This window comes from Mchenga conophoros, linkage group LG6, assembly GCF_057382185.1.
Source record: "Mchenga conophoros isolate Kocher_MC1m ecotype Shallow Benthic linkage group LG6, M_conophoros_male_GT1.1, whole genome shotgun sequence".
Classification (NCBI taxonomy): Eukaryota; Metazoa; Chordata; class Actinopteri; order Cichliformes; family Cichlidae; genus Mchenga; species Mchenga conophoros.
Window position 1 is genome coordinate 1,158,362 of NC_140531.1, and position 14,676 is coordinate 1,173,037.

General features: G+C 48.6%; 2 protein-coding genes across 3 annotated transcripts; one reads left to right on the forward strand and one right to left on the reverse strand.

Annotated features, from left to right (window-relative positions):
- Positions 1-580: 580 nt before the first annotated feature.
- On the reverse strand, positions 581-10,789 carry LOC146571806 (uncharacterized). 2 transcript variants are annotated; one of them, XR_014892617.1, is made up of 4 exons: positions 9,430-10,789; positions 6,727-6,857; positions 1,701-4,999; positions 581-596 (listed from the first exon to the last, which is right to left on the reverse strand). XR_014892617.1 is itself a non-coding variant. In XM_085275773.1 (3 exons), exons 1-3 carry the CDS (start codon positions 9,716-9,718, stop codon positions 4,082-4,084), a joined length of 1,338 nt encoding a protein of 445 aa, XP_085131899.1. In that variant the 5' UTR covers positions 9,719-10,789; the 3' UTR covers positions 1,677-4,081. The 2 variants fall into 2 exon arrangements, 1 of the variants encoding a protein (XP_085131899.1); XM_085275773.1 differs by lacking the exon at positions 581-596 and having other exon boundaries at positions 1,677-4,999.
- A 69-nt stretch (positions 10,790-10,858) lies between these two features.
- chchd10 (coiled-coil-helix-coiled-coil-helix domain containing 10) lies at positions 10,859-12,686 on the forward strand. The gene is made up of 4 exons (XM_085275774.1): positions 10,859-11,037; positions 11,750-11,972; positions 12,089-12,230; positions 12,523-12,686. Exons 1-4 carry the CDS (start codon positions 10,874-10,876, stop codon positions 12,540-12,542), a joined length of 549 nt encoding a protein of 182 aa, XP_085131900.1. The 5' UTR covers positions 10,859-10,873; the 3' UTR covers positions 12,543-12,686.
- The last annotated feature ends 1,990 nt before the right edge of the window (positions 12,687-14,676 follow it).

A 14,676-nucleotide genomic window follows, 5' to 3' on the forward strand; every position in this document is an offset into this window, starting at 1 on the left:
GCTCTCTACCAGAAAGTCCTGAGGTAGAAAGTCTGACCATCATTCACAGAGTCACCTTTGAACGTGTCAGGAAAACTAAATGAAGGCTGTTTTCTGTCACAGTGGCCGGGTCACCCCGGAGTGTATTAGGAACACCTGGTGATGACGATCTGAAGGCTACACCCTGTCAGTAAATAGCCCATTGGTGTTGAGTCACATACTGGTTCACACACAGTCCACACACTACATCGGTGAAAGACTGGTGCAAAGACAGCTGCACTGCAAAAGAAGCATTATCGCTCCGAACACACCAAGCGAGAGCCAGACCCCTGCTCCTGACTGCTGCTCGGACTCGATAAGTTGTCCATCTGCTGCATCTGCGACCACGATGGCCATGTTAGCTGGACCTGGGAGTCCACTGTTTCTATGGCAACAGGAGAGGCGTTGAACCCCACACCTCCGGCTGATGATGTCAGCACTCAGCTCTGCTGAGAGGCGCTCCCTCGTCTCCACCTCCTACCCACGACCCACCACGTCTGTCAGCCCCACGTGGCAGCAAGCCGACTGCAGCGCCGTCAAGCTTCGCAGCAGAGCTCCACTCTGAGCCATCTTGGAACCTGGTGGAAAACCAGAGGCTGGCTTTGAACTGATTTGGTTGACTGATGCAATTTTGAGTTTAGAACAGGATGCTGCTCCGTAAGGCAAGGCAAGTTTATTTGTATAGCACAATTCAACAACAAGGTGATTCAAAGTGCTTTACAGAGACATTAGAAACAAGAACAAATAAAAAGCATGATTTAAAATTGAATAAAACAAGCAAACAAGCAAACTAACTAATTAACAAACAAACAACAAACAACAGTATATAAAATCAAAACAGATAAAATCAGAACAGTAGATAAAATCAGTAGTTAGAGTAAGTTTTGAAATTTAAGCTTAAAGTGTGGATTTGGTGCTTTATTCAAATGCAGCTGAGAACAGGTGAGTCTTCAACCTGGATTTAAATAAACTGAGTGTTTCAGCTGATCTGAGGCTTTCTGGGAGTTTGTTCCAGATATAAGGAGCATAAAAGCTGAATGCAGCTTCTCCGTGTCTGGTTCTGACTCTGGGAACTGATAAAAGACCGGATCCAGATGACCTGAGGGATCTGGATGGTTCATACTGGGTCAGGAGGTCACTGATGTATTTTGGTCCTAAACCATTCAGAGCTTTATAGACCAGCATCAGAACTTTAAAGTCTATCCTCTGACGGACAGGCAGCCAGTGTAAGGACCTCAGAGCTGGACTGATGTGGTCCACTTTTTTGGTCTTAGTGAGGACTCGAGCAGCAGAGTTCTGAATGAGCTGTAGATGTCTGACTGATTTTTTAGGTAGACCTGTAAAGATGCTGTTACAGTAATCAAGCCTACTAAAAATGAATGCATGGACTAGTTTTTCCAGGTCCTGTTGAGACATCAGATCTTTTATCCTTGAAATATTCTTGAGGTGATAGTAAGCTGACTTTGTTATTGTCTTAATGTGTTTTTCTAAGTTTAGGTCTGCATCCATCACTACACCCAAATTTCTCGCCTGGTTTGTGGTTTTTAGATGTATAGATTGAAGTTCTCTGGTGACCTGTAATCGTTTTTCTTTGGTGCCAAAGACTATTACCTCAGTTTTGTTTTTGTTTAGCTGGAGAAAATTGTGGCACAACCAGTCATTGATTTCCTCAATGCATTTACCAAGAGCCTGTACAGGGCCTCGGTCTCCTGGTGACATTGTGTCCTGATGTCCTCCTGCCAATCCAGCTGCCCCTGGGAGGGACTGTTTCCCTGGAGTGGAGCCTGAGGAGCCCACAGCAAAGAAACAGGATTAGAAACGGCATTTTTCAGGTTAATACCTGACAAGTTTCTCCTTTTCACCTTCAGTGAGACGCCAAAGTGTTAATGCACCGCTCCGGTGCCGACAGCGAGCGTGAGCTCGGCCGAGGACCACTGAGTCCAGAGCGTACGACACAGGAAACGACAAAATACAAGTGTTTGAAAATACAATTTATTAGCGAATTTACATGTCACTATATTCACGAGTACAAAGCAGTGACAATGTTTCTCTCTTCTTTGTTGAACTCATAGCTCAGATTTCATGAATTCATTTCAAAGGTGAAGCGAAATTTGTACGTTAACAGGGAAATGTTCGTGATGATGTCATGACTTTGGCTCATATCCCAAATGAAAGAAATGAAGGAAACCAAACGAAGGCTTCTTCGCAGCCATCAACTCACACAGCCCGTTACACACAGGGGGCGTGTCAGGAGCTCCCGTTAACCTGGTGTGGACTAATAATCTGATATTAAAGTCAACGCTGCAGATTAATGGGGACAAAGCTCACCAGGACAGCCATGAGGTGTGATGATAGATTTAAAGGTGGGGGAGGTTTATATATGAAGTCTCGACAAGTTCACAGAAACTTTCATCAGTCAAAAGAAGAAAGCAGCTGGGTTAGCAAGTTAGCCTCTGCTGCTAAAGACAGCAGCTGTGCCTTTGTACACTTAATGTGTCTGGATTCAGTCAGTCTGATGTCCATACAGGTGCTCAGCTCAGCAGCAGCTATGATGGTTCTTGGTTGATTGCTGGATCTGAAACTGACCTGCTTATCAGACGTGGCCGTGTTTTTATGAGCACAGAAACCTTTTTAGTTCTTTCATCAGTGTAGAGGCACCAGGATGATGAGCGCAGCCACTGCCAGCATCCTGTGTCTGAGTGTCAGCATGATGCAGACAGCCAACACCACAGGCAGCATGTTAACGCTAAGCTAAGAGCCCAGAGTGATGCTACAGCAGAGTGTGTGCTGACCCCAGACCAGCAGCCAGAGCCTTCATCAGGTAACAACGTGACGAGCAGTCAGCCTCCGTTTCTACCTGAGACGATCAAGTGCTCAGACCTAAACACTAAGACAAACATCACATGTGTCGTCACTGGGCTTTGTGTTGGTGTGTGGGACACTGAAACACCTCCAGCATGACAAACATTTGACCAGACAGCGTGCAATGAATCTGCATGATGTGACGTCTCTGATGTGCTGCTCAGAGACGGTGCAGCCTCTCACAGCAGAGGCAGCGAGAACATACAGGAGGTCTCAGTGATGGAGTTAATCACTCAGTCTGTGCCCGTCCCCAGCTGACGCTCATGTTGCTTTGGTGCTTTTTGCAGAACATTTGTGTTAAACTGATTAGACTTCATGTAAATACACACACACAGGAAGCAGGTTACAAAAGACAGAGGTGCAGCAAACTAACGGCAACAAGTGCACCACACACCAACAGTTGTGACATCATTTCTGATGTACGGGCCGTCTGCAAGGAGCTCATAAAGGACTAGAGGTGATGATGATGATGATGATGATGATGATGTGTCTGCCATGTGCCAGCTGATTCATGCTGCTCACAGTTCAGGAGTTACAAGCTCATTCACAGTGTTCATGGTCTGATTGGATACTTCCATGGAAACGCCTGTGTGTGTGTGTGTGTGTGTGTGTCTCTCTGTCTGTCTGTCTGTGTGTGTGTGTGTCTGTGTGTGTCTGTCTGTGTGTCTGTCTGTGTGTGTCTGTCTGTCTGTGTGTGTGTGTCTGTGTGTGTGTCTGTCTGTGTGTGTCTGTCTGTGTCTGTCTGTGTGTGTCTGTCTGTGTGTGTCTGTCTGTGTGTGTGTCTGTGTGTGTGTCTGTCTGTGTCTGTCTGTGTGTGTGTGTCTGTGTGTGTGTCTGTGTCTGTCTGTGTGTGTGTGTGTCTGTGTGTGTGTGTGTCTGTGTGTGTCTGTGTCTGTCTGTGTGTGTGTGTGTGTCTGTGTGTGTGTGTGTGTGTGTGTGTCTGTGTGTGTGTCTCTGTGTGCGCTGCTGTTCGATACTCATCCTTACACACTCACATACTGCATCCTGTCCCTCATCAACAACAGTGTGTGTCCTTTGTGTGCTGCAGAGGACTGTGTGGGTGACGTGACAGCAGCTCATGTGATAATATTCATCCAGTCCTGTTTCATGAAGTTAAGGCTGAGGAAGGTTAGTAGTGTATAAGCCTGCCTCTGGAGGAGAAGCTGTGGTGCAGCGGGCTGTGGAGAGTTCGTCTTTGGGTTCAGTGCTGGATCTTCTGATGTCTCTTGAGGTTGCTGGGGTGGGAGAAGCGCCGGTTGCAGACGGAGCAGCTGAAAGGTCTCTCCCCGGTGTGCACGTTGTGGTGGATATCCAGCTGGCTCTGGCATACGAAGCTTTTGCCACACAGCAGGCAGGTGTAGGGTTTCTCCCTGGTGTGCCTGGCCATGTGCTTCTGCAGGTCCGACTCCATGAAGAAGCGTTTGGTGCAGATGGTGCAGCCGTACGGACGCTCCATTGTGACGGCCTGGTAGAAGGACAGAGGGAGGGCTTTGTGTTGGACCGCAGGGTGGTGTAAAGTCAGGAGGTGCGTGTCACTGGAGGAGTTGATGCTGGAGGTTCCTGGAGGGTCATTGTGAGGAAGCACAGACCCATCTCCGGCTGAGCACAGACCCGAGGACCGAGTCGCGTCCTTGTGTCCGTCTCGTCCTCTGGTTGTCTGGACTGCATCTGACGAGTCACCCCCCTCCCCTGCGGTCTCCTTGTCCGATGCCCCTCCCCTATCAATGACGATCACTTCTGGCAGCGGGCACTTGGAGGGCTCCAACGCCGCCTGGTTATCTTTGCTGTTGTCCTCACAGGAAGCTGTACCCAGCCCGGTGTCAGCACCTTTACTCGAAGGCCGACGGTCCCCTGCTCCGGTCTGCTGCGGCTGGGAACTGTGAAAAGTGTCGCCGCCCTCAATCTCAGCCGTCCCACCGTCAACAAAGCCGACGACGCTGGATCCACTGACCTCTTTTCCTCTTAGGTGTCTGGATGTCTGGCCGTCGCTGACGCCGAGTGACGTAGCAGTGGTGGAGGCAGCATCTCGTCTCGGCAGCTTGTGGTCAACAGACCCAGCGTCCACTGCTCCCTCCACCTTGACGATCAGCAGCTCGCCCTCCCCCTCAGGCTCTGCTGACTGAGAGGACACACCCACTTTGAGAACAACACTGTTCTTCACATCATCAAACTATTTCAAATGTAATCATTACAACACACGTCCAAATAAATAGTTACATAGTAACGTGTTACATAACTGTTTCCATGCAGAGCAAAGCTGCAGCCTGTCTGCATGAATCCAGCTGATACTTCCACGTACCCACCGTGATGTTTTGGTTTCTGGTTTTAAAGGCCCATTTTCACAGGCAGACAGGTAACTAGACTGTGCACATTTTAAATATTAGGACTGTTTGTATTAGTTTGCAGTGAATGACGACAGTCTGAAGCCCACAGGCATCAACAAATACTGCGTTTCCTCCCTGAGACGTTGTGCTGCTTCTCTACTGTGCCGTCATCCTCCAGATAATTATGGACCCAACATTAGATTTCTTATTCACGCTCAACAACGACAAGAACACTTTTCACTTTAAATGAGGGACGCACCACATGACAGCAGCAGCTAGCTGGAGGGCTATCGTATCACGGAGGACGCTAACAGCAAAGCTGTGGACAGCAACTGAGCGTAGCTGCAAACACAAACCCTCACATATTTTGCCAGTGAAGAAATTTGGCTTGGAAAACAGAGACAAGTGAGCATTTACAGGCTTTTGCTAAATGCAGACACATTAGCTCCTGTTGCTGTAGGTGTTCTTGCTACCACCTCTGAATGAAAACGCACCGGAAGAAAGACAAAGCCAATAATGTTTGTCACTGTTGTCTGTGGACGTTACGACGTCAGACATGCTAAGAAACATCACATCGTGAGGGGAAAGTGTTCACAGGCAGTGGGACAGAAGTGTGAGTACACTCTGTTAGAGAGTGCATTGAAGCACACACACCATGAAAGAACTAAAGCACATGTGACTGTGGTCACAGACACTCACACTCTATTATAGAAATGTCTACATCTGTTCTATTGTGTTCCCTGCAAGCCCAGGGAGTCCTCATAGCTCCTCCCACGACTGGAAAAACAGAGAGCGATGGAAGGAGGAGGGTGGGGGGAAGTTAGTGAATCAGGAAGTGTAGAGGAATAATAAGCAGGAAGTGAGGTCAGCTACAAGAGGATGAAGAGTGGAAATACACTTGGTCCAGATGACCTTTGCAGGTATGAAGGTGTCTGTGAGAGGCTGTTGAAGCATGGAGAAGAACTGTACTGGTACAGATCTGCCAGAACGAGGCTGATGTTCAGAGCTGCAGTAACTACAGAGGGACGATGAGCCACAGCAGGCAGACGTGGGACAGAGCTGTTGAAGCAAGGTTACAGAGATCAGTGAGCAGAAGATGTTTGCTTTGAGGGTGATGATGGAGAAGAACAGAGAAGGTCAGCTTCACTGTGTCTTTGAGGATGAGAGAAAGCAGATGACAGGCTGCTGAGAGAGGAACTGTGGTGCTGCATGGAGGTCAGCAGTGTCAGAGCAGTGTGTGAGGTGGTGCAGGACACGTACGAGGAGACGGTGGTGAGGTGTGTGGGTTACATCAGGCATCTGCTCTGAGCCTGTCCGTGTTACACCTTCATGGATCGTATGTTTTAAACGGGGGTAGAGTAACAAAGGGAGGTCTGCCGGGGCCACTGTGGTCACTCGCAGTCACAGATCCAGCCATGACCATTTAAAAACAACTTAAAACTATAAAAACTTTGTGTGACAGTCTGTAAGTGTGAACAGTTTGGACTGGTGTGTAAACGGACGTGTGTGGGTGAGGATTTACCTCGGCTTTGGTGGTGGTCACAACCTCCTGATCAGCATCCTGGTCCAGACTGACGAGCTGGATCTTCTGCACAGACTGATGAGCTCCTGGCCCTCGGTTCAGAAACCTGGTCCTGCCCTGCAGAGAGGGGCCTGATGGGATACCAGAAGAATGATTAGAGGCTCGTGAGTCTGATCATTCAAAATAAAGACTCATATAAACAATCAGGTGTTTAATGTCGTGCCAAACACATGTGCACGTTATGTATTAAAAAGCTGCATGTCCACAGAGTCAGAGGCTCGCCGCTCCGAGTCAGCCCTCCTTACACCGACGGCTGACGCAGTAGATCATCGTAACAGCTAAGCTGGATTTGAGTGTTTGGACAAACAGACTTCATCACAGGTGAACAGGTACAAATCACCACCTACTGACCAATCAGATCTCCAGAAAACAGCCACTAGTGATGGGACGTTCTGTATCGAGGCTTCGAAGCTTGTGTCGAGTACTGGAGGGGGCGTTTCCGCGAAGCGCGTATCGAGGCTTGCTTCATTTATGGGAGGAGCTGAAAATGATGACGTCCGAAGCCTCGCTGCCCGGCTGTACCACGTGACTGGTTCATGAAGTGGTTCGAACTTTGCCGCGAGATATGACAGCGATATAAACCCCTCAGACTTTATTCAAAATGTGGGTGTTTGATGGAGAGTTGCGGTTAGAGAGAGTTTGGAGACCGTTTGGAGGTTTATGAGAGTGAGGAGAGAAAGTCAGGAGAGAATGGAGCCAGCTAAGAAGAGGAGGATGTCCTCCCCTGTGTGGGAACATTTTGATCTTATATCTCCCAACAAGGTATGTAAATTTCTACAGAAGATGTATTTTCATGATACTGATGGTGCAATACAATTTATGTTGAGCTGTCTGTACTTTTGTACAAGGTGAAGTGTTTTCTATGTGCCAGGGAGCTGGGATATAACAACAACACCTCATCCATGCTTAGGCACTACAGAGCTTTGCATGAGAATAAGGGGAACACCGATCGTGGAGCAAGACCAGGTGAGCCATCAAATGCAATGATAATATAGCATGCAGTAATGTTACTAAATGATATAACAATATTATACAACTGTTATAAGTTACGTGTGTGATATTTATATTTGTGCTTTGTCTTTATTGTCTTTCCTCAGGAGAACAATCTCAAATAGATGAAGACCTGGTTACCATGGTGATTGAGGACTCCCAGCCATTTAGCATTGTGGAGGACAAAGGATTCAAAAGATTTGTTAAATCATTAAATCCCAGCTATGTTCTCCCCACTAAAAAGGTCATAAAAGCAGTGAAAATTTAGTTTTTACAGAATAAAATGTGAACAGGCAGGACTGAGGCTCAAAGCCTCAGTGTGTAGCTGTCCATACCTCAACGTTACAAAAGCACAACTACTGTCCACACCCCAACCACACCTCACCTCACAGTAAATGATCATTTCCATTTCAAGCATTTCCAAATGATCATTTTCCATACTGCCACTATAAATATACACAGTATACTGCCATCACTACAATATAGATGTTTTACACACTCCTTTTGTTGTTGACATTTACAGGCTGTGTGCAAAAGGCCACACTCTTCAAATTCATGCCAGCTATTATTTTTACGTCCAGTAGGTGTCCTGCTAGAGCAAATGAAGCTTCATGAAGCTTCGCGTTGGGGTGAACCAATTGGATGAAAAGCTTCAGTGCTTCATGGGGCTTCATCTGCCCATCACTAACAGCCACTCCTGGGAGATCCCTGAGACGTGTGTGCCGACAGTCTAACGCAGGGGTCCCCAATCCCAGTCCCTGAGGGCCGGTGTCCTGCAGGTTTTTAGATGTGTCCTTGATCCATCACAGCTGATTTAAATGTATAAATGACCTGCTCAACATGTCTTGACTTTCTTCAGAGGCCTGGTAATGAGCCAATCATGTGATTCAGGTGTGTTGACCCAGGGTGAGATGTAAAACCTGCAGGACACCGGCCCTCGAGGCCTGGGATTGGGGACCCTGCTCTAACGTCTGATATCAATTCTTAAAGGAAACTTTGTTTTCTCTTGGCTGCAAACTATTTTACAGCACGTAGTTGTAACCTGTGTGTTGTGTTTATCACTGACAGTCAAACCATCAACCAGCACTGAGGCTACAGTAGCTCCGCCCCACTCTACTGAGTGCTTTAACTGGACCAACCAATCAGCTGCTAGTACAATAACCAGTGTGACTGGTCACATGTTGTCCACACCGTGGATGAGGGAAGCCAGGGTCGTGGGTTTGTTGGGCCCTGCCCTGCTTTGTTACCGCGCAGCCGCCAGTACGTTCTCCTCCAGTGGCAGCCAACGAATCAGAGACAGGAGTGAAATCGCTGACTCAGGCACCGAGGTCAGAGGTCAGCGGTGTGTTTACTATGGACTACACGATAATCAGCCCACAGAAACAGTGGAACTGCAAACATATCCCTCGGGTGTGAGTACGCCTGGATATAATAAGCCCGTGGCGTTGACACTCGAGTCCACCAAGCTACAGAGGAGGACGCTCCAAACACAGGACAGGCCCGCGGCCGTGGTCAAACACGAAAATCACCGAGTGCCCAGTGGACTGTGTCACGCTGAGTCACGGCACACTGCCCTCCCACCGCGTCCTGATCGTGTCTGCCAGCCTGTCCTATGACGGTAATGCTTCACCACCCGGTGCCGGTGCTACATACCCGCCTGCGAGTCCCTGCTCTGCCGGCTGAAGAGGCGAACCCCGGGAAAGCGGCTGCTGATGGAGCCCTCTGCCCCCCTCACCCTCTCCGCTCGGTACCGGGCGATCTGCAGCTCCAGCAGCTTGATTTTCCTCCTCAGGAACTCGTTCTCCTTCTGGCTCCGGGACATCTCCAGGTGAACCACCGCGTATCCATCGTCCACAACTTTACAGATTTCCGCCACGGCCGCGTTAGCCAGCACCTCCATGATGGAGGCGATCTGAGAGTGGAAGTCCACGGCGGCAGACATCTTCAGACCTTCGGCCCTCTCACAGAAGGCGGAGCCTGTGCGTTGTTACTGCTGCTATCTGACATGCATAACCCGGGACCACCACCTGCACCTCGGCTCACAGGACGGACGCTCTTCGGAAGCTTTAACGTCGACGGAGCTTTTCCAGAAGGAACCCCGGCGATCAGCACACAGCGCCCCCTGCGGTCAGGGGCGGTACTGCCTGTGAGCGCTCACCACAGCCAGAGCTGAGAGGACTCCCCGCGCTGCTGCACGAGAGCACACAGCCAGCCCACGCTGCAGTCACGGGCTGCTTTCATGATTTGTGTGTAACAGTGAACAGCTGTAAAGGGACAGAATGAAAAGATGAAATCCTTGGTTATGACATCAAACTACAGAAACCTGTGAAAATGAGGAGAAGCACAGAGCTGTGGGTGGACAGTCGCCCAGACAGCAGCACTGCCGTGGGGTGTATCTTCCATTACTGCTTCTTTTCTACACCGGCACACAGTCACACAGACATGGACCAGTGTTACAGTTCTGTCCACATCTGTACTGCCTCACACACAGCGTTTATTGTCCCAGTTTCATGTCAGATTAGGGAAAAGGATCAGCAATGGGCTCTTTGAGCTCTGCAGCCGGACGACGATACAAGACCACGGGTCAGTTTGCAGCTCAGACATCAGAGCGCAAACTCTAACGAAAGGAGCAAGAAAGGAAAGGACAATGGTTTCAGAAAATCCAGCAAACACAGAGAAATGAGACGCAGGGGAGGGAGCAGCACAGTTTTCATTCAGGGCCCTGTGACCACTGTGCGAAGGACAGGCGTCACTGAAGTGACCCAAAACCACAAGAAGACAAAGAGGCAGCCAGATCCAACAGTAACGCGTTACTGTAATCTCATTACTTTTTTCAAGTAACTTGGCCAACACTGGCCAGATCTCAGTGAGCTGCTGCAAACGGAGCTCTGCAGCCATGGACGCTTGTCAGCAGCTGAGATTTAGTGTTGCTGGTTTTGAACATGCTGGATCATCCCCATACCAGCTGATGGCGCTAATGCGCCGTTTTGCTGTTTACCAACCTCCAATGAAACTTTAAAAACCCAAGAAGTGCAGCCCCCCCACCCTCCCCGCCAGGAGACACTACGGGAGTTTAAAGTAACGCCTAAATCTCGCGATGTTTGCCTCCAGTTGCTCTTTGGGGGGGATTACAGGCGAGTTGCACAAGGTCAGTCGAGCCGGTGTAGAGGCGAGCAGGTCGGCGTGTCCAGGCTTCGCGTTGTCCGCTAAATCATCTCCAATGGCCAGAGGAAGCCGCAGCCGTCCCTCGGCTCCAGCCAGGTGAGACTGTCACAGTACCTGTGTGTTAATATCTCAGCGCTGCTGCTGCATTCGTGCAAACGCAGCGCTGATCCCGCCGTACACGTGACTTTCACGGTGACGTGCGCCTGAAACACTGCTGACATTTTTCTGCGTCACAAAAGGTGAGTGAAGCAGCTTCAGCTAACAGCTCTGAGCTTGGACAATTATACAAATATTAAAAACATAATTTGATCATCTCTGACCTAAAATGTGTTTAATGCTAGCCTGAATTCAGCTGTTGAAATAAGAACAGCACAGTTTTCACCTGTCATATCTGATGTAATATTCAGTTCAACATGTACTGACACCTCTCCAAATGAAATAAAATGATCCAGTTATGAAGCTGAACTTTAGTCAGGAGCAAAGAAACCAAACACTAACATGACTTCTGGACTGAATGCATTCTGGGATGTTTGGCTGCACTGAGTCCACGCAGGCAACCGCCATCAATGCATCCTGGATAGGACGGGAGGAGCCGGAGCACATCTGGGAATTTGAATTGCAACAGAACTTGATCTGCGACGGATGACGTATCACAAATCCACACAGCATGCTAACCAACTCCAAACCTGCTAACTCTGATGTGAAGCCTACCCTCAGAAACTAACAGCAGCACAGAGAGCGTTCAGCAGCTGGAAGCTCTTGTCCTGCTAGCAGCAGTGTTGCATGACTGTTTTTCTCCTGTCTGTAGCCCAGCTCCATCCCACGCTCCAGCTCCTGTTCATGCACCTCCGGCCTCGCTGGCCCCAGCTCCTGCTCAGTCCCAGGGTCCAGGACTCATGGCCCAGATGGCTACCACAGCTGCAGGAGTAGCTGTTGGCTCAGCTGTGGGCCACGTGGTTGGCAGCGCCCTCACGGGAGCATTCGGTGGGGGCAGCAGCAGCAGTCCAGAACCAGCCAAAGCTACATACCAGGTAAGAGGTGGTTGGAAATGCCGCCCAGACAACGCCCAGCATGCCTCAGCTCTAATGTTGCAGCTGCTGTGGTTTGAAATGCCACGAGTGTGACATTTCTTTATGCTCTCATTCAGGAGCCCCCCCGGTCTGCTCCAGCCCAGCCAGGCCCCTGTCACTTTGAAGTCAAACAGTTTCTGGATTGTGCCACCAACCATACAGACCTCACTCTCTGTGAGGGCTTCAACGAGGCGCTCAAACAGTGCAAGTTCTCCCATGGTAAGTCTGGTAAAGGAGGCGTGGAGCCTCATACTGCAGCTCTACTCGGAGCACGCCACGAAAACCTGCAACAACAGCCCACCGGCTTCATGTGATTGCCCTGAGTGTGCAGTCACGTGATCAGTGGGGGTGGGTAGTCAGTGGAAAACAAACATTCAGGACCTCTAATCGATCCTGGTTATTTTGGTTCCCTCATTAGGAGCAGTTCCCTTTAAAACAAAGTGCGCTGATGGTGTCAGGAGACGACTGATGTCTGCAGGGCGCTCACTCGTGTTTGTTTGTGATTGTGCAGGTGTGACATCGCTGGTGTGATGAACGGACCCCCACAATCATGGTGAAGATCACGTGACACCAACGGGAGCGCTGTCCTTCAGAGTGTGTGTGTGTGTGTGTGTGTGTGTGTGTTGACTGTACAACAGTGATGAACTCTTTAATAAATAGCTGCTGTTGACGTCACGTGTTGGTCTGTCCTACTTTGGGATGCTGCAGCGAAACAAATGTTCACTTCCTGCTTTGATTATTTTCAGTGTGGGAAACTGATGATGATGATGGTGGGTAAACACTGTGAACATTAAAGGTTTGTTTGCTGGATTGGTGCTGTAAGTCTGCTAGCAGCTGGATACTCACAGGTGTGTGTGCCACACACTGCACTAATGTAAACAGCACACAGATCTGAACATTACAGAAATGTTTTCACATGAAAGCTGCATTTTAAATTTCACCAGGTGTTTTTTAATAGTCCCGTTAAATTTGCAAAAAACCCACAAAATGAATCGAGCCTTTGTGAGATCTGCAAACAACAGCTGAGCGTCCCTGTATAGATGTTTGTTTGAAAGAAGCAGCCAGTAAGGTTGCACAGAGGTCTGTGTGTGTTAGCTCCCAGCATGAGCCACACAACACTGCTTTCAAAATAAGACTGACTGTAACTCCAGAAACACTGAATCTAACAGATTGTTATCGTTGCAGCTCTGCCCGACACACGTGCTGTGTGTCTGAATGATGTCCTGTGTGGCAGCAGAGCTGAGTCTCTTTGCTGCACTGCCTGTTCAGAGGTTGGTGCAGATCATCTATGATGGATACCAGTTTGTTCAGGGCCCTGCTCCCCACCACAGCTTCCAGTTTGCAGCACAGAGGCAGCCTTCATTCAGTTTGTTGGTGTGAGCCGATCTCCCCGCAGTGACTGAAAAGCAAACACCTCATCACCTTCTTGTTGCAGCCTCTGTGTTGCTCGTCCCTCCTGTCGATGTGGTCGTCCCAGGATACATATAGGTCATGTCATCCCCCCTGAAGCCCTCTTACTCTCATGCAGGAGTCTGTTCCTCCCAGCCACTGCAAACTCTTTGTTACCAAATTCCATCATCATTCAACTGCTGGAGCAAAAATGATAGCAAATAAGGATTTATGAAATCTTTCTGATAGCGCTAGTCCTCCGTTTAATTTATATAGCTCCAAGTTACAACAACAGTTGTCTCAAGGCGCTTTATATCGTAAGGTAAAGAAAACCCCCAAAATCATGTGACCCCTACGAGCAGCACTTTGGTGACAGCGGGAAGGAAAAACTCTCTTTTAACAGGAAGAAACCTCCAGCAGCACCAGGCTCAGGGAGGGGCGGGGCATCTGCTGCGACCGGTTGGGGGTTAATATATTTAAAATGCAAACGCTCCCTAATGACTGTGTGAAGGTCTGATCTGGAACATCCCTGAAAGCGATTTTCGTGATTCAGTCCACTTTTCTCTTTACAGCACAAACAGGAAACGAGCTCCTACGGAGCCCCGCAAGGTCCACTAGAGAAAGGAACTGAAGCTGTGTGAGATCCTGCAAGAGTGTTTTAAGTCCACGTGCCTCCAGGTCAGCACTGAGACCTCGGAAACAACCACCGCGATGGAAGACACGGCCGCTTGGCCTGAACTCTGAGCACATTAAACCAGCCGTCCGGGACAAAGTCTTCCCTGTCAGTCTTGGTTAAGTTCACTAACATTATGCACTCCACACTGTATATAAATGCCACTTGTTTTGCACATATTCAACTCTGTATATTTTATATATTTTATTATTATTATTATTATTATTTTATTTTTTTACTATTTAATTTGTAAAAATGTGTATACACACACACACACACACACACACACACACACACACACACACACACACACACACACACACACGTAGGAAAATATTTAGTATACACATCCAGAAATGCATACACTATTATATATTGTACATATATTTATTAGTTTCAGGTTGGCCATTCTTGTATTTTGCTCGTTTGTGTTGTTGTGTTTGCACATCTCTGTTGCTTGTGGGGCTCGCACACAAGAATTTCACTCGCATGTGCTGTGCCAGTGTGCCTGCACATGTGATGTGACAATAAAAAGTGATTTGATTTGATTTAACAGTGCTCTGGACAGTCCCGTGCGAGGCTCCGTAGGGCTTCATAAGAACC

Bases quoted from the DNA above. Each gene is read 5' to 3' on its own strand.
- LOC146571806 (XM_085275773.1), bottom strand. From the start codon at position 9,718: ATGTCTGCCGCCGTGGACTTCCACTCTCAGATCGCCTCCATCATGGAG. The intron at 6,858-9,429 runs GTATGTAGCACC...GTATCCCATCAG, and splicing joins GAGCAGGGACTCGCAGGCGG to GCCCCTCTCTGCAGGGCAGG. The intron at 5,000-6,726 runs GTAAATCCTCAC...GTGTCCTCTCAG, and splicing joins TGACCACCACCAAAGCCGAG to TCAGCAGAGCCTGAGGGGGA.
- chchd10 (XM_085275774.1), top strand. From the start codon at position 10,874: ATGTTTGCCTCCAGTTGCTCTTTGGGGGGGATTACAGGCGAGTTGCAC. The intron at 11,973-12,088 runs GTAAGAGGTGGT...GCTCTCATTCAG, and splicing joins CAGCCAAAGCTACATACCAG to GAGCCCCCCCGGTCTGCTCC. The intron at 12,231-12,522 runs GTAAGTCTGGTA...GTGATTGTGCAG, and splicing joins ACAGTGCAAGTTCTCCCATG to GTGTGACATCGCTGGTGTGA.